Source organism: Crinia signifera, chromosome 3 (assembly GCF_055691185.1).
Source record: "Crinia signifera chromosome 3, ASM5569118v1, whole genome shotgun sequence".
Classification (NCBI taxonomy): Eukaryota; Metazoa; Chordata; class Amphibia; order Anura; family Myobatrachidae; genus Crinia; species Crinia signifera.
The window spans coordinates 156380630-156402826 of record NC_139219.1 but is presented as its reverse complement, the minus strand read 5'-3'; the positions used below and the strand labels follow the sequence as shown (position 1 = coordinate 156402826).

Here is a 22197-nt window from a genome sequence, read left to right as displayed (position 1 = left end):
AAGCACCACCTTTTATGTTTATGTTATTAAATCTAGAAGGTATGTTCTGACTTTTATTGAAGCAAAGACACCACATCGCAGCAGCACAATTGGTAAAAATAACACACAACATATTGAAGTGATACAGCTATATTACCCACATTTCAAGAAACCTTGAATTACTTTGCATATAATCTGCAATGGAAAGTGCGTGCTGATGCTAAGCTTCCATCACATAATTTCAGCATTCCTAAAGGTTGGATGTTTAAAGTCCAATGGAACAATTCTTATGAACAGAAACCGTAACAACAGAAAACAAAGGAACATGAAAAAGCGCACTTGCTTGTATACTTTTTATTTAAAATAAGAAAAAAAACGAAAAGAATATAAACAAACACAAAAGGAAAAAGAGGAGGAGAAGGATGTTATCTTTTAATAAGCATGTGATAGCTAGGGGTTGTATACTGGAGATGATGGAGTGCACTCTGGAGATTCAATATTCAAAAAAGGTGTATTGTGAAAAGTAGCATCTAATATGGGCAACGTTTCGTGGCTCGTTGCCCCTTTTTCAAGGCATACGCTCCGAGCCCTGAAATGGTGCTATTGAGTGATTAAAGGACACCTTTAATATCGGACTTGCTGTCTTGGAGTGCCGCTGCTATGACACAAAATATTTTGACTTTCTCATATATTTTTTTATTTCGGAAAATTTGCATGCAATAATGAAAGCTCTTGAGGACTGGACCCAAATTTAAACATAAAATGCATTTTTTTTTCTGTTTTTAGCTTTTACATACAGCCTGAATAATTATAATAATTACTAATTTTGTGCATTTAAAGTATTATTTTTGTCTCTTTTTGATTTGGGTCTCTATATACTTTTAGGACTTCAGAAAATCTGATGTAGTTTTAGGCCAACTTTTAGCAGAAATATAAACCTGATGTATGATCTGTACATAGTCAGTTATAGTAACAGCCATAGAACAGAAAACAAGCTACAGAATATAATACAGGTTTAGTATCCCGTATCCGAATTATTCCAAATACCGTGTTTTTTTTTTTTTTTAGAATTCAAATATATATTTTCTTTACCCCCCCCCCAACCCTTTTTTTATACTTACCAAGTCCTCTGGCTACCACGGCAGGCCTTCAGCATCCTCTCCGTCGTCTCCAGCGGTCCCAGGAGTGCATTGCGCGAGTGTGTGAGCGTGCTGGTGACGTCACCGGCGCGCCTGGGAACTCACGCAATGCACTCCTGGGACAGCTGGAGACACCAGAGATGAAGCTGAAGGCCTGCCATGGACACCGAGTACTCCATGGATGCTGAGGGACCATCAGGGCACCACCAGGGGACAGGTAAGTCTGTTTAAAAAAAAATAATTCCAAAATCCGGAAAAATCCCTTATACGGAATGCTGGTGGTCCCGAGCATTTCGGATAAGGGATACTCAACCTGTATATGGTCCCTTAATTTGAATTTGCCATAGAAAGCTTGTAAACTAAAACCCATTTTATAGGATTATTGGAGTGCTCTGTATTTTATTTAAAAAAAATATTTTAATGGAAGAGCATTAGTTACCTCCATAATTGTCACATCTCTTTTTGTTTTTCTCTTTAATTTAGGGAAAATGAGGCCTTATGGAAAGAGGTCCTACAGTTAAGACCAGCACAAGCACAGTTTGAACCTGTGAGTATAAAATAAAATATTAATTTAGAAACATTGGTAGATCACAGTAGACCTGCTAGCATGCACATATATAAACACACTAAATATAAGGAGATGAATTTAAGGCGAATGTACTAAACTTTCACTTGAACACGTCAGAAAGTGAAAAAATTGAACAATTTGTGGGATATTCATTTAGCTGCGGGACAGTCAAATTATCGCAGCTATTACAAGAAATGTGCTGCAAAAACAGCTTATTTCGGGTGTGCACTCACCTTTTTTCACACCTATTCTTTTACAAATTCCTGAAACCAGGACTAGCACAATGATTCAAGATGGCAAAACTAGAGATAAGTATAGGAGAAAATTAGTAAATTTGTCTGTATCCCTAACCAAGCTAAATTAATATGGGAAAACATTAGAGGTCTATTGGTGCCCATAATATTATTAGTCCCATGTGTTTTTTCACATGATCATGGTCCATTTTAATCTGATAATTAGATACTGCGATAATGACCATCGTTTTTTTATCAGCCTACACGGCATCCGGGCTAATAGGATGCCGCCTTTAAGTAATAACCACAGTAAGATTTGCTGTAGATGTGTATATTTTAAAACAAGGGACCCCCCTCCTTTAAAGGGATTGGTCATTTTTGAGCAACTCATCCTTTGTGTCAAGTGTTCCTAAATTATATAGCAAATACTGTGCTCTACAGAGCCTACTGAAGGGCTAAGGCCAGGTTGTAGCTTTCATCTTTTGAAACGGAGCAAGGTGCAGGATTTCTAATACTTATTAATATACTTTTCTTTTCAGGTTGCTTCATCTCAGACTTATGACCAAATGGCATCCTTACAAACAAATCCGTAAGTACATCTTAAATGTAATTAATCATGACTCTAAGAAAATAAAGCATTATCAGTCTTGTACCTCTGGGTATTCCGCACAAGTGCGTGCACCACATCATTAACGAGCACCTGTCATAGACTGTGCAGGCAGAGCACTTAGAATAGCTCTAAGCATTCACTGTCCCTAAGGACACATTGTTAATAGGTGCAAATAGAAAAAAGAGCACATCTGGAAGCAAAATAGAACATGACCCTGACTTACTACCCAATTAGTAAAAAGTTAAGGGTGTTTGTATAGGGCACTATTATGCTTGATTCAGATGTGTACGGAGTTGCTGTCGCTGTTGCTTACATAGAAGCAGCAGCAATAGCTCCAATATGGCAGTGCATAGGCATTCATCATTGAAACGCACAAGGAATCGCCACATGAATGTTCGTTTATCATTAAAACACACATGGGAATCATCACATCAGAGCTTTCAAATGAGAAGTACAAACCTAAAAATACTGGTTACAATAGAACAAAGTTTTAGTTCTATTCCAAAAAATATATATTACAATTATAGGATACTAAACAGATACAAATACAGGTCGAGTATCCCTTATCCGAAATACTCTGGACCACGATCATTTTGGATAAGGGATATTTACGGTTTTCGAATAATTTTGTTATTTAATACTTACCTGGTCCGCTGGTGGTGCCCCGCTGCTCCCACTGAGGCCTTCAGGATCCTCTTCAGCGGTGCCAGAAGTGTATTGCTCAAGTTCGTGAACGCGCCGGTGACGTCACCGGTGCGCCTGCGAAATGTACTCCTGGGACCGCTGAAGACACGGAAGAAGATCCTGAAGGCCGCTGTGGACATTGGGGGACATGTTAAGTATGAAAAAAGGGGGGTGGTGGAAAAAACAAACAAAAAAATCAGACCTATTCTAAAAAAAACACGGTTTTGGAACATTTCAGATAAGAGATCTACGGATACGGGAGGCTCGACCTGTATACGTTTACCAGATTGTGCATCATTGATTAATAAACTTTTTTATTCCTTATTAACCGGGTAATAATTTAGATAACAAATTTAGAATTGTATGTAATAGTAGAACCTGCTTACTGCAATAAATGTATCCTATTTTATCCCCCCCCCCCCCCCCCCCCACTGTTTACTACCTTTTTCATTATATTTTTTTGAGCTTTTTTTAAGGAACTATATAATTACAAGAATTGTTATAGCACTCCCTATAAGATTTAGTCTGGTGTGGGATTCTTTCAGTATCTAGATTTTAGTAATCTCTAGTATTTGCTCCAGCAGAGTAGAAAAAAAAAGATAGGTGGAGCAGAAGATGTATGTCATATATGTGTACACAGTGTAAAGAAATACTCAAATATCGTTTTTGCATTGCTTTGTAGGCCACTTATGATTGACAGTACAGGAAACTACAACCAACTGTCAGTCTCCAAAACCTCGCAGACTGTTATTCAGGTAAACCAATAGTTTTTTCTTTAAAACTAAATTTCATTTTTTATTTATTTTTACAAAATGTTAATACAAAGCATTGAGACAGATAAATCACTACTCAATCAGCTACTGTTATTTTTTCAAACACATATTGCAACATGAAAGTAAAGCTGGATACATATTGTAAGTTTGGACATGTAATCTGGCTGCTTGGAGTGATATCTGGTAATGGGAGCAAATGATTTTCTCCCTTATACCAGGAAAATAAATGGTTTGGATACATTTTATCTGTTTTTAAAGTGTTTTGAAGCAAGTGTGTGATACAACGGGGAGAGTAGATGAAGTTTGTTCAAGTTGCAATATTTGAACTCTGTTGTCCCAAATAGACCCAGGAATCTGACGCTCCAGAAAACAGATCTCTGCTTCATTGCTTTCTCTTTCAATGGTCCTGGTGACACAGCTTCACATTGGGATGTAGGAGGGTCCGCAGGAGCCAGGCACCTATCCTAAAGCTTTTGGAGGGTAGGCTCCTCCCCTACTGCATCCCAGATTCCTCACAGTTCGTGTTAGGTGCCCACTGGAGTGGGTGCTATTCTAAAGGGCTGCTGGAGCAGCCGAAGGAGTAGAGTTAGTTAGGGTTTTTATTATTTTATTAACTTCTACACTAGCTAGGTAGGCACAGTGTGAGGATTCTCATTAGTGAATCCTCACACTGCTAGCGCAGCAGGAGCTGACAGAAACGAGTCCTGTCAGCTCACTGTGCACGAGGGAGACGCTGTCTGGCCTCCCTGTGCAGCGCTTACAGCTTCTTTTAAGAAGCTGCCTGGGCTCCGGAGCGCTCTGAAACCGGCTTCACGCTAGGTGGGGATCATGGGGGACAGGCGCTCCGTGATGGCGGCGGCCATTTTCTGCGGAGCTTACACACTGAGCTCCTGATATGAGAGGACAGCAGTGTTGTTACAGGCATGTTCCGAGTGGTCCCCAGCTGAGGGGGAGATACTGGAACGAGGAGATCCTACAATGGGAGCGGCTGTCTGGGGGTAGTTGGCGCCAAAAGTCACAGACCCCGCAGCAGCAGGGACTTGGTCCCTTCCCTCACTCTGTTTTGGCGCCATTCAGAACGCTTGCAGCGGAGCTGAGCTGGCTTACAGATACTAACAGAGTGATTGGATTTCCTGGGCTTCGCTTTCCCCATTCTGAAGACTACAGAAAGCTAAGTGACTGAGTACACTGTATATAATGTATGTACATTTAATGCTGTGACTGTGTTATTGAGAACATCATGTCTGAGCAACAGTCTGTGGTTTTGGGGGAGGGAGCCTTTAATGCATTGAGCACTTGCAGTGGTTGTACACTGAAATTTGTCCCTAAGGGGGGCTTATGTATTTGTTGCGCTGCTGTGAAACCCATGGGGAGTGAACCCCAGAGGGTAGTGCATCGGACCTTGCGAGGGCTAAGTCCCTGAGACAGGTCGGAAAATGCTTTGGTGCATTACTGGACAGGCAAGAGTGATGGCTGGTAATTTCCCTAGACCAGGGCCATTCTCTCAGCAGTCCGTCCAGCTCTTTGCCTCGGACCCAGACAGATCCTGACTTCTACAAGTCATGCAGGATACTGCTATGGGAATCAGCAGGTTTAAATTACTTGTTTGACAAGTTTTATGGTTATTCTGGGGGGACCCCTAAAAGGTCTTATTCAGTGCCATTATTAGCTGCTGATGAGGAGGGAGAGTACACAGACATACCCTGGGTTCAGGGTGATGTTTCTGAAGAGTCCTCACCCTCTGGGGTGGAGGATTTGATTACTGCTGTAAACAGGCATTGAATTTGTCTGTGAAGAAAAAACTCCTGCTAAGGTTGTTTTTAAGAGACAGCGTGAGGGAAATGATATCTCTCTGCAGACAAGGGTTTACAAGATTTATTGGAAAACCCCTGACAAAAGGCTTTAGATGCCTAATAGATGGTTAAGCCTGTATCCTATGCCTGAGGATCATGCAGACCTCTGGGAAAATGTTCCAGTGGTAGAGGCTTCTGTGGTATACTTGTCAAAAGCCACTGTGCTACCAGTGCAAGCCTTCAAGCAAGCAAGTCTTCTGATTGGCTTCAGTCTGGGTCTCTAAGGCCAGGATTGGTGGGTCAGTGACCTGTGCTCTAGTTGATATACTGTTTTTTGTGTGTTGTTACTATGCAGAGAAGTCTAATGCTGCTGCAGAAATGTGATTCAGGCTGAGCAGGAAGCTCTCAAAATGGCTGCCAGAGTTTCCTCAGTGTCTGGAGTGCCAGGAGAGTGCTCTGGCTTATAGCTTGGAAGGCAGATAACAAGTCTAAAAAAGGCTTAGAGGCATTAGCTTTTAAAGGAAAGCTGTTATTGGTTTACAACTGAAAGAGATCAATAAGCAGGCCACAGGTGGAAAAAAAAAGCACTTTCCTGCCTACCCCTGCAGCCAAGCAGACATCAAGGTTTTCTGTTTTCAGGCCATCCTTTCGGCCCTCCCCTAGAGGAGGTGCGTCCTTTTGAGAACAGTCTTTTAAGGGATAGTCTCAGTCCTCCAGGGGCAAGGCCCCATAGTCAAAAATTGGGTTCTTTTTATAAGAAACCAAAGGAGAGGAAAAATCCTCTGCATACTGCCAGGGGTTTTGCCCGGCGGTGTTTAAGGAGGGGGGACGTCTGTCACTGTTCAAAGACGCAGGGGCACTGTTAGACCGGAACGCTTGGGTTAGAAATATAACCCAGGGTTAAAAGATTCCCTTCAAAGTTCTTCCACCGAGAAGGTTCATTCCTACACCACTACCAAAGGAGGCTCGACTCCGTACAGCTCTCTTGGGAGCGGCTCATTCTCTTTTAGAGAAGGGTGTGGTAGTCCCGGTCCCCAGAGCGGAGGGAAAAAAGGCTTTTATTTCACTCTGTTTTTGGTGCCCAAACCAGACGGGTCTTTCAGCTGATCCTAAACTTAAAGGCATTAATAGCCATTTGTGGGTAGACCATTTCAAAATAGAGTCTCTACGGTCTGTGCTGCTAAGCCGGGACCAGGGAGAATTTTTAGCGTCCATGAAGGTCCAGGACGCATACTTGCAGGTTCCTATGCACTCGGAACATCAGGGTGTGCAATAGGAGACCTTCTCCTGTAATAACAGGCGTTGCCTTTCGGTCTGGCCACAGCGTCAAGGGTATTCACCAAATAATGTCAGAAATGGCGGATGTGCTTCGACTTAGGGAAATCATGGTTATTCCATTTTTGGACGACCTGCGGTTTAAAGCGGAGTCAGCAGACAAGTGAAGAGTCACTTGGCAGAAACCATCAGGTTTTGCAGATTCACGGCTGGCTTTTAAATTTACAAAAATCTCAATCGGTGCCGTCACAGAGACTCCAATTCTTGGGGATTGGTCTGGATACCCAGTTGCATTGGGTGTTTCTACCAGAGGCATAGGCCAGGGATCTGGCTGCCTTGGTACAGGAGATCCTAGGGTCTCAGAGCACAGCAGTATGGAGGTGCCTCAAACTGCTGGGGAAGATGATGGCGTCTTTCGAGACGTTACAGTTCGCCAGGTTCCACTCTAGAGTGTCCCAGTGGACAGGGAACACTCAGACCATGAGGTCAGAACTATTAAAGTACACCAGAAAAAAAAATAAAAAAAAACTTTTTTCTTCCTTTCTGGTAGATGATCCCACACCTGCCGATATTCGCAAAAACCTGCGCATATCTGCACATCGTCAAATGCTTAATCCCGGACGAGCCCCCATCTATTAAAGTACATTTACTTAAATATGCAAAGTCTATCTAATTTATTCATTTCGCACGCAACCAATAATTGAATGTCCAGATTTATAACCAATGAATATTATTTATGAATGTAAACTGATGAAACTGTATCATGGATTACAAAATATATAACAATACAGGTATTATACATAATAACGATTATATATTCCAGCATCCTTAAATAAAGCTAACCTCAGTGATGTATAATGTGTATGTGAATTACAGCGCGGGAGGGGGCGTGGCTTATGAAGAAGCAGCCATTTTGTGATACCAAGTCTTTGTGTCCGCCATTTTAGATACCGCCGCATGGCATTCAAACATCTTATGGTAACTGTCGGCCATCTTAGATTCCACTACATGGCACACAAAGGAAACCTTAACAAAAGACTAATAACTTTCGCCTGGCAATCACACATACTGACTGTATGTTCATAATTCCTTTCCACAACATTTATTCCAAATTATCTCTAGCTTGCATCATACGATACGCTCAATCCTTACAATAACTCGCACATTCAGCAAACACATTTTACCTGCAGCATACACAATTGAATATCATTTAAGCTACAATGTACTTCTCTGTACAGAACACCTAACTGGCACATACAATCTATGGCCTTGTTATATCATACTCACATCACATGCCGATACACACACCATCCGAGCATCATGCTATCAACATTTGTATCATATAAGTTGGATTTATCCGATAGTTTATCTAGATATTCTCACATGATATCACACAAAGCATTCACACTCTGTTCTTGCATAGCCTTACACATGCATTCAAATACCAAGAATCCCTTTGAGAACAACACACTCTCTTTCATACAAAGAGTCCATACCATATACTACAGAACTCCTTTGCAACCAATCCCTTGGACACACACAGTGGCTAGTTTAACTATCCAGACACATAGCAGAGAAAAGCAAGCTATTTACACTCCTTGCATACAAACGATCCAGGAACTAGGCCTCTGCTTTTCCACATGGCAGCAGCAGGCTTAGACTTCACTTTATCCACATGTAAACGTACACGGCTATATCTACCAATTTAAGCATATCCTTACTCACATTCATAACATCTACACATACCCATATATATATATATATATATATATATATCAGATTCCAATCATTACTTTATCTCTTACAGTCACTTTTCACATACCTTCCAATCATTTGACCTTCTCAGACCTTCAACACTCTATACCTCAATCATACTCTCATGAATAAGCTCTATCCATTATCAATATTCCGAGCCATGCCTGATACACAGTAATATAAACATTTGATACTTATCCCTCACTCATGTCCTGGCGAGTCCAATCCCATAGCTCCTTCCGTCTCCTGCTAAAATCACACACTAACTTATTTGATTTTCTCTGGCTTTCAAGAGAACTCTCGGGGGAGGAGTTGATCCTATTGTCTTCCCCTGGTATCACTTAGCTTATGTTTACAGTATCTTGTGACTGGCTTAGGTGCTTTCCAGAGAACCATTCATTCACCTCCTTTCATTAGCTTATAGACACGCCCCTCTGATTGCTGTATCCTAATCTTATGTGAACTTATGATTCGTAATAACATGTGAGTGCAATATGATATGGAATTCCAATAACTGTCATCTGACAGTTATTATAATTTCGCACATTTTGAGTCCAAACATGACATTATGTTATATCTAAAAATATGTAAATTAATATTCGATCTTTTCCTTACTTATGAGATATGAATAATATTTATCTCAGACTATATTAATTTAGTGGGCATGATTATAATTATGATTATGGAAATTATATGCTGGGAAAAATTAGGCATTGACAGTCGCCCATTTGACAGATTATAATAACTGTCACATTAATAATGCATAATTTCCGCATTAATTTTCATAATTCATAAAATTTCAATATTTTTCATAAAAAATATTTTTCATTGATAAAAAAATTTTTTTTAAAGGGTGGAACTTATGTGTATGTGTATAAAGAAGGGGATGTATCATTTTTGCGCAATGGCTTAATCCGAGATTAATAATAAATGGGGGAGTGCATTTACTTAACGCCGGCATGTCCAGACTATGACCTCACAATAGTTGTAGGGCCACAGCCCAGACACACACGACTGAATGATACATTTGGGGAGTGTATGTGTAGTCTATGTGGGTGTAGTGTTCCTGCATAGGTGTTGTGTAACCTACCGCAGGGTGTACAGGGTTGTACAACCTTCATATGTCCTACAAAGGATGCTGGGAAAACATTGATGAACAACATAACAAAAAAAACAATTTAACAGAGTATTATAAAGATTTCCTGAAAGAGTGGAGAACAGTCATTTCTCTTTGTGCAGTTAGTGGACTAAAAAACCTGGCTAGACCTCCCAGGATAAAAACCGTTCTAACGCACTTTTGGGTCATTCCTAGTGTCTCTTGACATTAAAACTAAGGGCCAAAGAAAGTCTCTAGTGGGTCTTCTGCTCATCACGACGTGGGGTCGTCTAGGGGTCATCATTCTCTTGGTCGGCTTGAGTATTTCGTCGGCTCTTGGGGCTTTCTAGCTGGGTTCCTGTCCAGTCATCTGTCGGTATCCAAGTCGTCATCTCGAGGACCATCGTCTGTCTACAGCTGGGCTTGTCTTTTCTTATCCATTGCATCTGTAGGAAAAAGGAGTATCAATAATTTTGCATTTCCACCTATTTTCCCTACCATCCTTGGCTTCTTGTATTCCATCCGATCCACTTGTAGACTTCCGATAGTTCTGTCGTCGACTTGTTTCCCTGCAGAGACATAAACAGAAAGAACTTCCCAAACGTTAAAAATATCCCGCCTCCCACATCAGTGAAGCTTCTACACTCTAGAGTGCTATAGTTTAACCCTCGCCTTACTGTCTTTTGACACTAGGTGGCGCTCTAATTTATTTAAAGGTATTTCTACCCTGTACTACCAAACCTCTTTCAATTTAACCTCTATACCACTCCATATATTACAAATACAGTTGTCTGAGCCAAATAATCTGTGTTCTTCTTCGGAAAAATGTGACTAGAGGAAATCTGAGATATTTAGAATATTCAATCTCTCATTTTCCTCTTCTCTGTCTAATCACTAGGGACTATCAGTTACTTGACATCTGGACCTAACACTATCAATATCTTGAGATTTTTAAATCTCATTTAAAACACTAATATATATATATATATCTCGTTGTCTAGGGGATGAAACTTTTTCAATGTTAGGTCCATACGCTCTCCATGCAGTTAGGAGCAATAGGGGTTTCCAAATTCAATGCGTCACATTTGACCGGGTCCAATCACAGCTCTTTCTGGCTTAGCTAAACAACACAAAGAAAAACAAGTCGTTAGACATCTTACACGACACATGTCTGATTCTGTGAACCATCAAAACAAACAATAACAATCAAACAAACAAAAGAGAGTACGTATAAACTAACTTCCATTTCTCCTTATCTCCTTACCTGATTCCTAAGAACCTGGACTGACAATTACACCACATACAAGTCACCACTAGGTGGCTATTAACTTTTTTAACCACTTCCCTATGCCTATGTGTTCACATACATATGTGTCATGGGAACTATATGTCATGTAATGAACAAGCATGTTTCAAAAACAAATTTCCCAATACGTCATTACCCTGGTACCGAGGGCGGATCGTATGCAGTACTCCTTTGAGTAGAACATGTTATCTTGTTCTCTACCTTTCCTCGTGTTCTATACCTGTATGTCTTACCATAGTCTAAACCTTCATGTGTTTGCTGTAATATTGTGTTCTACGTTTAAATCTTTAATCTATTTGTTAAAAAGGGGAGAAAGAAAATTTAGGAGTCTTGCTGGTTACCGTTCTTCTTGTGCGACATCTCTGCTTCTCTATACCTACAGCAGTTATTAACCTGGGGATGTAATTAATTTCAAATACAATTTGGCCTTCTCAATTTATCTTGTTACCTTAATACTTATTACCTGAGTCAGTGTGAAACCAGTATACCTACTTCTCCAGCTGTCAATTTGGCGTCAACTGTACATTCTCTTACCACTTGGGAAAAACAAACATCCTCTCTGGCTGTTCGACTCCGCCTTACATTTGACTTCTCTCGTCTCGGAGATGACAGCTGTCTGGAACATTACGTCAACACTTAATAATCCTTAACAAGGAGTTGACACAGGGTATAGGTTAGTCAGTTTCACAATTACATCAGACACTTTAAAATAACTGGTCCCATTATATACGAATGGGGGGGTATTGCTATTCTGCATTAACAGTCCAATTGCATCTTTTGTCATCACTCTTCCTATTGCCTCTTCCTATACCACAGTTTTAAACAAACACTATGCCTCCTCTTACCTCGCGTTGATGAGAGCAGACATTGTTTTCAATTCTTATTGTGTAATTCATCCGGTTCGAAGCTATCAACACTGGGAAATTCTAAACTTGCTGCCTGTGTATTCCTTTTTCATTTGGCAAACAACTGCTCGTTCACCGTGCCCACAGCACTTAATGAAAGCAGCCATTCCTTTTGGCTGGCTTGCTTCCTCCCTAACATGCACGTTATCACAGCGTGACCCGTAATTACCCATAATTACAGGAATAAACGTTCACAGCTTAATAGATAATCGGTGGGTTATTACTTATCTGAGAGCTCCCCAAACACTCACTTCTACAGCTTCCTAGAACATCCCACAGTCAAGCAGGTGCGAAGGATACGAGGTACGATACTCAATCACCAAGTCTTTCAACTAGCAGCGAACTTCTAGCCAACTTGCTTGGAGCGGCACAATTTTTCCAGGGTATAACAAACTTGTTTTCCTATACCCCCAAAAATCGGATTTCTAAAGTAGCTAATCGGAAACAAGTGCGTTCCGATATATCTTCTTGTACCCTCCTAGCGGAATCAATTCCACTGAAGGGGCAGTTCCTATGTGTACGTCGGCACGTACACTCTGTCCTTACTGGACCTGTCCTACACTGGACTACACTGCGCTTGGGTCGTGTCCGTCCCACACCCGTTCGCCTCAGTTATGTTTTACACTGGGCGCTATACATCTTACGGTCTTATGCTTAAACTTGAAATATTTCTGTACAGAAAATCTTCCTCAGGCCGGTAGCTTTTCTACTGGATGTCACACGAGTGTTCCCTTGACTATCAATGGGAATTTGATCAATACTACTTGAATTTCTTGAATTTTGAACAATAATAAAAGAGTCCTGTTTGTAACTCAACAGGAGTCTTACTCAATATGTATGAATTTATAATTATCACTCAATTAAGTATCACTACCCATCCTTGGGCATTTACCTGTACAGCGTACCTAGGCAATCACATGTGCCCGCACATGTGTCCGTCACGCAAACAGTGTCTCACTGAGCGGCAGACGTTGACACCCATGTGTCCGAGTCCCGCCTTCTTTTGTATACTTTGCAAACCTATTTGCACTTGTATTTAACTTAATTCTTCAAGAAATCCCAATAGCACACTCTTTCTATAACATTTGTGGTTAGCACGGATATGGCACTATGAATTTAACACCTCTTACAATACTGTAGATATCTCATATTCACATGGGAAAACAAATGCAATTTTACTCTTAACAGGCACAAACTCCACACAGTACAATACCTCTTACCAATTTTTCCATGCACTTATGCATTTGGGATAAAGATCACAATAGTTACAAAAAGAAATTTTCTGTCTATTGAGCCTATTCAAAACTACAGTCTCTGCTGCTGAGAGTATAAATGAACCATTCCTATTCAAACTCTCCCTTTGGCTATGGTTGTAAATCTATTGTCTCAACACCTTAATTTACATCTAAATACCCTCTGGCTGGCCCTTTTTAAAAGTTAAGAATCTTTTTCTTTGCTGTATTATATGCTTAGGAGAAAATCTGTCTTTTAGCCTGAAATAAAAAAGAAAAATGTTATATATCATAACTTGGTAATAATTACTTTCAGTTTCAGGTTTAATACTTTAGAGTAACATTCAAATTTCATACCTCTTGGAATTTGTTGATTTTAACTGTATTAGATTTTTCTATTGACTGGTATTTTATCTCTCTCTGCTTTTATCTTTCTAAAGTTAAAATACTTATGACTCAATCCTATCAATTATGGGAATGAAAGTTTACCATTAAACACTCCTAGCCACCTTGCCTACTATTCTCATTACCATATGTTGAAAGATATACTAAAAATAAAATAAATTTATTTAGTAGACATAGCACTTTTACCCAGAATTCTTTGCAACATACAATTATACATATAGCTTTCTCAGGTTGAGATGGTCTGCAGTAAAATACCTGCAATTTATGGCTATACATTATTCCCTTATAATCCGCTTCTGCTGCACTTATAAAAGATGTGCATTTATTTAAAATTTGCACTGCTTATAAAACAATTCAAATTTAAAAAAAACAATTCAACCTGAAACAGCCCTTGCCAATCATATCTGACTATTATTTAAAAGATAAACATCAAAAGGAGATACCATCACATGAGAAAAAACAAATTATTAAAACATATATATATTTATAGAATTGCATCTTGATATTTAAATATAAATAAATGTTTTTCCTTTTGTCCCAAAGTTCAAATTAGAGCTTTGTAATACTACAGATCCAACACAGGCCCCTAACCGGCAGTAACATGGAAACACACAAAAACGCACCAGAAAAAAAAATAAAAAAAAACTTTTTTCTTCCTTTCTGGTAGATGATCCCACACCTGCCGATATTCGCAAAAACCTGCGCATATCTGCACATCGGGGTCTTTTTATAAGAAACCAAAGGAGAGGAAAAATCCTCCGCATACTGCCAGGGGTTTTGCCCGGCGGTGTTTAAGGAGGGGGGACGTCTGTCACTGTTCAAAGACGCAGGGGCACTGTTAGACCGGAACGCTTGGGTTAGAAATATAACCCAGGGTTAAAAGATTCCCTTCAAAGTTCTTCCACCGAGAAGGTTCATTCCTACACCACTACCAAAGGAGGCTCGACTCCGTACAGCTCTCTTGGGAGCGGCTCATTCTCTTTTAGAGAAGGGTGTGGTAGTCCCGGTCCCCAGAGCGGAGGGAAAAAAGGCTTTTATTTCACTCTGTTTTTGGTGCCCAAACCAGACGGGTCTTTCAGCTGATCCTAAACTTAAAGGCATTAATAGCCATTTGTGGGTAGACCATTTCAAAATAGAGTCTCTACGGTCTGTGCTGCTAAGCCGGGACCAGGGAGAATTTTTAGCGTCCATGAAGGTCCAGGACGCATACTTGCAGGTTCCTATGCACTCGGAACATCAGGGTGTGCAATAGGAGACCTTCTCCTGTAATAACAGGCGTTGCCTTTCGGTCTGGCCACAGCGTCAAGGGTATTCACCAAATAATGTCAGAAATGGCGGATGTGCTTCGACTTAGGGAAATCATGGTTATTCCATTTTTGGACGACCTGCGGTTTAAAGCGGAGTCAGCAGACAAGTGAAGAGTCACTTGGCAGAAACCATCAGGTTTTGCAGATTCACGGCTGGCTTTTAAATTTACAAAAATCTCAATCGGTGCCGTCACAGAGACTCCAATTCTTGGGGATTGGTCTGGATACCCAGTTGCATTGGGTGTTTCTACCAGAGGCATAGGCCAGGGATCTGGCTGCCTTGGTACAGGAGATCCTAGGGTCTCAGAGCACAGCAGTATGGAGGTGCCTCAAACTGCTGGGGAAGATGATGGCGTCTTTCGAGACGTTACAGTTCGCCAGGTTCCACTCTAGAGTGTCCCAGTGGACAGGGAACACTCAGACCATGAGGTCAGAACTATTAAAGTACACCAGAAAAAAAAATAAAAAAAAACTTTTTTCTTCCTTTCTGGTAGATGATCCCACACCTGCCGATATTCGCAAAAACCTGCGCATATCTGCACATCGTCAAATGCTTAATCCCGGACGAGCCCCCATCTATTAAAGTACATTTACTTAAATATGCAAAGTCTATCTAATTTATTCATTTCGCACGCAACCAATAATTGAATGTCCAGATTTATAACCAATGAATATTATTTATGAATGTAAACTGATGAAACTGTATCATGGATTACAAAATATATAACAATACAGGTATTATACATAATAACGATTATATATTCCAGCATCCTTAAATAAAGCTAACCTCAGTGATGTATAATGTGTATGTGAATTACAGCGCGGGAGGGGGCGTGGCTTATGAAGAAGCAGCCATTTTGTGATACCAAGTCTTTGTGTCCGCCATTTTAGATACCGCCGCATGGCATTCAAACATCTTATGGTAACTGTCGGCCATCTTAGATTCCACTACATGGCACACAAAGGAAACCTTAACAAAAGACTAATAACTTTCGCCTGGCAATCACACATACTGACTGTATGTTCATAATTCCTTTCCACAACATTTATTCCAAATTATCTCTAGCTTGCATCATACGATACGCTCAATCCTTACAATAACTCGCACATTCAGCAAACACATTTTACCTGCAGCATACACAATTGAATATCATTTAAGCTACAATGTACTTCTCTGTACAGAACACCTAACTGGCACATACAATCTATGGCCTTGTTATATCATACTCACATCACATGCCGATACACACACCATCCGAGCATCATGCTATCAACATTTGTATCATATAAGTTGGATTTATCCGATAGTTTATCTAGATATTCTCACATGATATCACACAAAGCATTCACACTCTGTTCTTGCATAGCCTTACACATGCATTCAAATACCAAGAATCCCTTTGAGAACAACACACTCTCTTTCATACAAAGAGTCCATACCATATACTACAGAACTCCTTTGCAACCAATCCCTTGGACACACACAGTGGCTAGTTTAACTATCCAGACACATAGCAGAGAAAAGCAAGCTATTTACACTCCTTGCATACAAACGATCCAGGAACTAGGCCTCTGCTTTTCCACATGGCAGCAGCAGGCTTAGACTTCACTTTATCCACATGTAAACGTACACGGCTATATCTACCAATTTAAGCATATCCTTACTCACATTCATAACATCTACACATACCCATATATATATATATATATATATATCAGATTCCAATCATTACTTTATCTCTTACAGTCACTTTTCACATACCTTCCAATCATTTGACCTTCTCAGACCTTCAACACTCTATACCTCAATCATACTCTCATGAATAAGCTCTATCCATTATCAATATTCCGAGCCATGCCTGATACACAGTAATATAAACATTTGATACTTATCCCTCACTCATGTCCTGGCGAGTCCAATCCCATAGCTCCTTCCGTCTCCTGCTAAAATCACACACTAACTTATTTGATTTTCTCTGGCTTTCAAGAGAACTCTCGGGGGAGGAGTTGATCCTATTGTCTTCCCCTGGTATCACTTAGCTTATGTTTACAGTATCTTGTGACTGGCTTAGGTGCTTTCCAGAGAACCATTCATTCACCTCCTTTCATTAGCTTATAGACACGCCCCTCTGATTGCTGTATCCTAATCTTATGTGAACTTATGATTCGTAATAACATGTGAGTGCAATATGATATGGAATTCCAATAACTGTCATCTGACAGTTATTATAATTTCGCACATTTTGAGTCCAAACATGACATTATGTTATATCTAAAAATATGTAAATTAATATTCGATCTTTTCCTTACTTATGAGATATGAATAATATTTATCTCAGACTATATTAATTTAGTGGGCATGATTATAATTATGATTATGGAAATTATATGCTGGGAAAAATTAGGCATTGACAGTCGCCCATTTGACAGATTATAATAACTGTCACATTAATAATGCATAATTTCCGCATTAATTTTCATAATTCATAAAATTTCAATATTTTTCATAAAAAATATTTTTCATTGATAAAAAATTTTTTTTTAAAGGGTGGAACTTATGTGTATGTGTATAAAGAAGGGGATGTATCATTTTTGCGCAATGGCTTAATCCGAGATTAATAATAAATGGGGGAGTGCATTTACTTAACGCCGGCATGTCCAGACTATGACCTCACAATAGTTGTAGGGCCACAGCCCAGACACACACGACTGAATGATACATTTGGGGAGTGTATGTGTAGTCTATGTGGGTGTAGTGTTCCTGCATAGGTGTTGTGTAACCTACCGCAGGGTGTACAGGGTTGTACAACCTTCATATGTCCTACAAAGGATGCTGGGAAAACATTGATGAACAACATAACAAAAAAAACAATTTAACAGAGTATTATAAAGATTTCCTGAAAGAGTGGAGAACAGTCATTTCTCTTTGTGCAGTTAGTGGACTAAAAAACCTGGCTAGACCTCCCAGGATAAAAACCGTTCTAACGCACTTTTGGGTCATTCCTAGTGTCTCTTGACATTAAAACTAAGGGCCAAAGAAAGTCTCTAGTGGGTCTTCTGCTCATCACGACGTGGGGTCGTCTAGGGGTCATCATTCTCTTGGTCGGCTTGAGTATTTCGTCGGCTCTTGGGGCTTTCTAGCTGGGTTCCTGTCCAGTCATCTGTCGGTATCCAAGTCGTCATCTCGAGGACCATCGTCTGTCTACAGCTGGGCTTGTCTTTTCTTATCCATTGCATCTGTAGGAAAAAGGAGTATCAATAATTTTGCATTTCCACCTATTTTCCCTACCATCCTTGGCTTCTTGTATTCCATCCGATCCACTTGTAGACTTCCGATAGTTCTGTCGTCGACTTGTTTCCCTGCAGAGACATAAACAGAAAGAACTTCCCAAACGTTAAAAATATCCCGCCTCCCACATCAGTGAAGCTTCTACACTCTAGAGTGCTATAGTTTAACCCTCGCCTTACTGTCTTTTGACACTAGGTGGCGCTCTAATTTATTTAAAGGTATTTCTACCCTGTACTACCAAACCTCTTTCAATTTAACCTCTATACCACTCCATATATTACAAATACAGTTGTCTGAGCCAAATAATCTGTGTTCTTCTTCGGAAAAATGTGACTAGAGGAAATCTGAGATATTTAGAATATTCAATCTCTCATTTTCCTCTTCTCTGTCTAATCACTAGGGACTATCAGTTACTTGACATCTGGACCTAACACTATCAATATCTTGAGATTTTTAAATCTCATTTAAAACACTAATATATATATATATATCTCGTTGTCTAGGGGATGAAACTTTTTCAATGTTAGGTCCATACGCTCTCCATGCAGTTAGGAGCAATAGGGGTTTCCAAATTCAATGCGTCACATTTGACCGGGTCCAATCACAGCTCTTTCTGGCTTAGCTAAACAACACAAAGAAAAACAAGTCGTTAGACATCTTACACGACACATGTCTGATTCTGTGAACCATCAAAACAAACAATAACAATCAAACAAACAAAAGAGAGTACGTATAAACTAACTTCCATTTCTCCTTATCTCCTTACCTGATTCCTAAGAACCTGGACTGACAATTACACCACATACAAGTCACCACTAGGTGGCTATTAACTTTTTTAACCACTTCCCTATGCCTATGTGTTCACATACATATGTGTCATGGGAACTATATGTCATGTAATGAACAAGCATGTTTCAAAAACAAATTTCCCAATACGTCATTACCCTGGTACCGAGGGCGGATCGTATGCAGTACTCCTTTGAGTAGAACATGTTATCTTGTTCTCTACCTTTCCTCGTGTTCTATACCTGTATGTCTTACCATAGTCTAAACCTTCATGTGTTTGCTGTAATATTGTGTTCTACGTTTAAATCTTTAATCTATTTGTTAAAAAGGGGAGAAAGAAAATTTAGGAGTCTTGCTGGTTACCGTTCTTCTTGTGCGACATCTCTGCTTCTCTATACCTACAGCAGTTATTAACCTGGGGATGTAATTAATTTCAAATACAATTTGGCCTTCTCAATTTATCTTGTTACCTTAATACTTATTACCTGAGTCAGTGTGAAACCAGTATACCTACTTCTCCAGCTGTCAATTTGGCGTCAACTGTACATTCTCTTACCACTTGGGAAAAACAAACATCCTCTCTGGCTGTTCGACTCCGCCTTACATTTGACTTCTCTCGTCTCGGAGATGACAGCTGTCTGGAACATTACGTCAACACTTAATAATCCTTAACAAGGAGTTGACACAGGGTATAGGTTAGTCAGTTTCACAATTACATCAGACACTTTAAAATAACTGGTCCCATTATATACGAATGGGGGGGTATTGCTATTCTGCATTAACAGTCCAATTGCATCTTTTGTCATCACTCTTCCTATTGCCTCTTCCTATACCACAGTTTTAAACAAACACTATGCCTCCTCTTACCTCGCGTTGATGAGAGCAGACATTGTTTTCAATTCTTATTGTGTAATTCATCCGGTTCGAAGCTATCAACACTGGGAAATTCTAAACTTGCTGCCTGTGTATTCCTTTTTCATTTGGCAAACAACTGCTCGTTCACCGTGCCCACAGCACTTAATGAAAGCAGCCATTCCTTTTGGCTGGCTTGCTTCCTCCCTAACATGCACGTTATCACAGCGTGACCCGTTATTACCCATAATTACAGGAATAAACGTTCACAGCTTAATAGATAATCGGTGGGTTATTACTTATCTGAGAGCTCCCCAAACACTCACTTCTACAGCTTCCTAGAACATCCCACAGTCAAGCAGGTGCGAAGGATACGAGGTACGATACTCAATCACCAAGTCTTTCAACTAGCAGCGAACTTCTAGCCAACTTGCTTGGAGCGGCACAATTTTTCCAGGGTATAACAAACTTGTTTTCCTATACCCCCAAAAATCGGATTTCTAAAGTAGCTAATCGGAAACAAGTGCGTTCCGATATATCTTCTTGTACCCTCCTAGCGGAATCAATTCCACTGAAGGGGCAGTTCCTATGTGTACGTCGGCACGTACACTCTGTCCTTACTGGACCTGTCCTACACTGGACTACACTGCGCTTGGGTCGTGTCCGTCCCACACCCGTTCGCCTCAGTTATGTTTTACACTGGGCGCTATACATCTTACGGTCTTATGCTTAAACTTGAAATATTTCTGTACAGAAAATCTTCCTCAGGCCGGTAGCTTTTCTACTGGATGTCACACGAGTGTTCCCTTGACTATCAATGGGAATTTGATCAATACTACTTGAATTTCTTGAATTTTGAACAATAATAAAAGAGTCCTGTTTGTAACTCAACAGGAGTCTTACTCAATATGTATGAATTTATAATTATCACTCAATTAAGTATCACTACCCATCCTTGGGCATTTACCTGTACAGCGTACCTAGGCAATCACATGTGCCCGCACATGTGTCCGTCACGCAAACAGTGTCTCACTGAGCGGCAGACGTTGACACCCATGTGTCCGAGTCCCGCCTTCTTTTGTATACTTTGCAAACCTATTTGCACTTGTATTTAACTTAATTCTTCAAGAAATCCCAATAGCACACTCTTTCTATAACATTTGTGGTTAGCACGGATATGGCACTATGAATTTAACACCTCTTACAATACTGTAGATATCTCATATTCACATGGAAAAACAAATGCAATTTTACTCTTAACAGGCACAAACTCCACACAGTACAATACCTCTTACCAATTTTTCCATGCACTTATGCATTTGGGATAAAGATCACAATAGTTACAAAAAGAAATTTTCTGTCTATTGAGCCTATTCAAAACTACAGTCTCTGCTGCTGAGAGTATAAATGAACCATTCCTATTCAAACTCTCCCTTTGGCTATGGTTGTAAATCTATTGTCTCAACACCTTAATTTACATCTAAATACCCTCTGGCTGGCCCTTTTTAAAAGTTAAGAATCTTTTTCTTTGCTGTATTATATGCTTAGGAGAAAATCTGTCTTTTAGCCTGAAATAAAAAAGAAAAATGTTATATATCATAACTTGGTAATAATTACTTTCAGTTTCAGGTTTAATACTTTAGAGTAACATTCAAATTTCATACCTCTTGGAATTTGTTGATTTTAACTGTATTAGATTTTTCTATTGACTGGTATTTTATCTCTCTCTGCTTTTATCTTTCTAAAGTTAAAATACTTATGACTCAATCCTATCAATTATGGGAATGAAAGTTTACCATTAAACACTCCTAGCCACCTTGCCTACTATTCTCATTACCATATGTTGAAAGATATACTAAAAATAAAATAAATTTATTTAGTAGACATAGCACTTTTACCCAGAATTCTTTGCAACATACAATTATACATATAGCTTTCTCAGGTTGAGATGGTCTGCAGTAAAATACCTGCAATTTATGGCTATACATTATTCCCTTATAATCCGCTTCTGCTGCACTTATAAAAGATGTGCATTTATTTAAAATTTGCACTGCTTATAAAACAATTCAAATTTAAAAAAAACAATTCAACCTGAAACAGCCCTTGCCAATCATATCTGACTATTATTTAAAAGATAAACATCAAAAGGAGATACCATCACATGAGAAAAAACAAATTATTAAAACATATATATATTTATAGAATTGCAT

The 22197-nt window shown here is 39.6% G+C and overlaps 1 protein-coding gene across 2 annotated transcripts in view; it reads left to right on the top strand.

The window, feature by feature from the left end:
- LOC146063896 (heat shock factor protein 2-like) overlaps positions 1-22197 on the top strand; it is a 61008-nt gene that overhangs the window by 12617 nt on the left and 26194 nt on the right. For both annotated transcript variants that reach the window (XM_083176792.1, XM_083176793.1), the window contains exons 6-8: positions 1602-1665; positions 2459-2508; positions 3896-3968. In XM_083176792.1, the coding sequence (XP_083032918.1) occupies positions 1602-1665; positions 2459-2508; positions 3896-3968 (187 nt within the window). The remainder of the gene's footprint in view (positions 1-1601; positions 1666-2458; positions 2509-3895; positions 3969-22197) is intronic.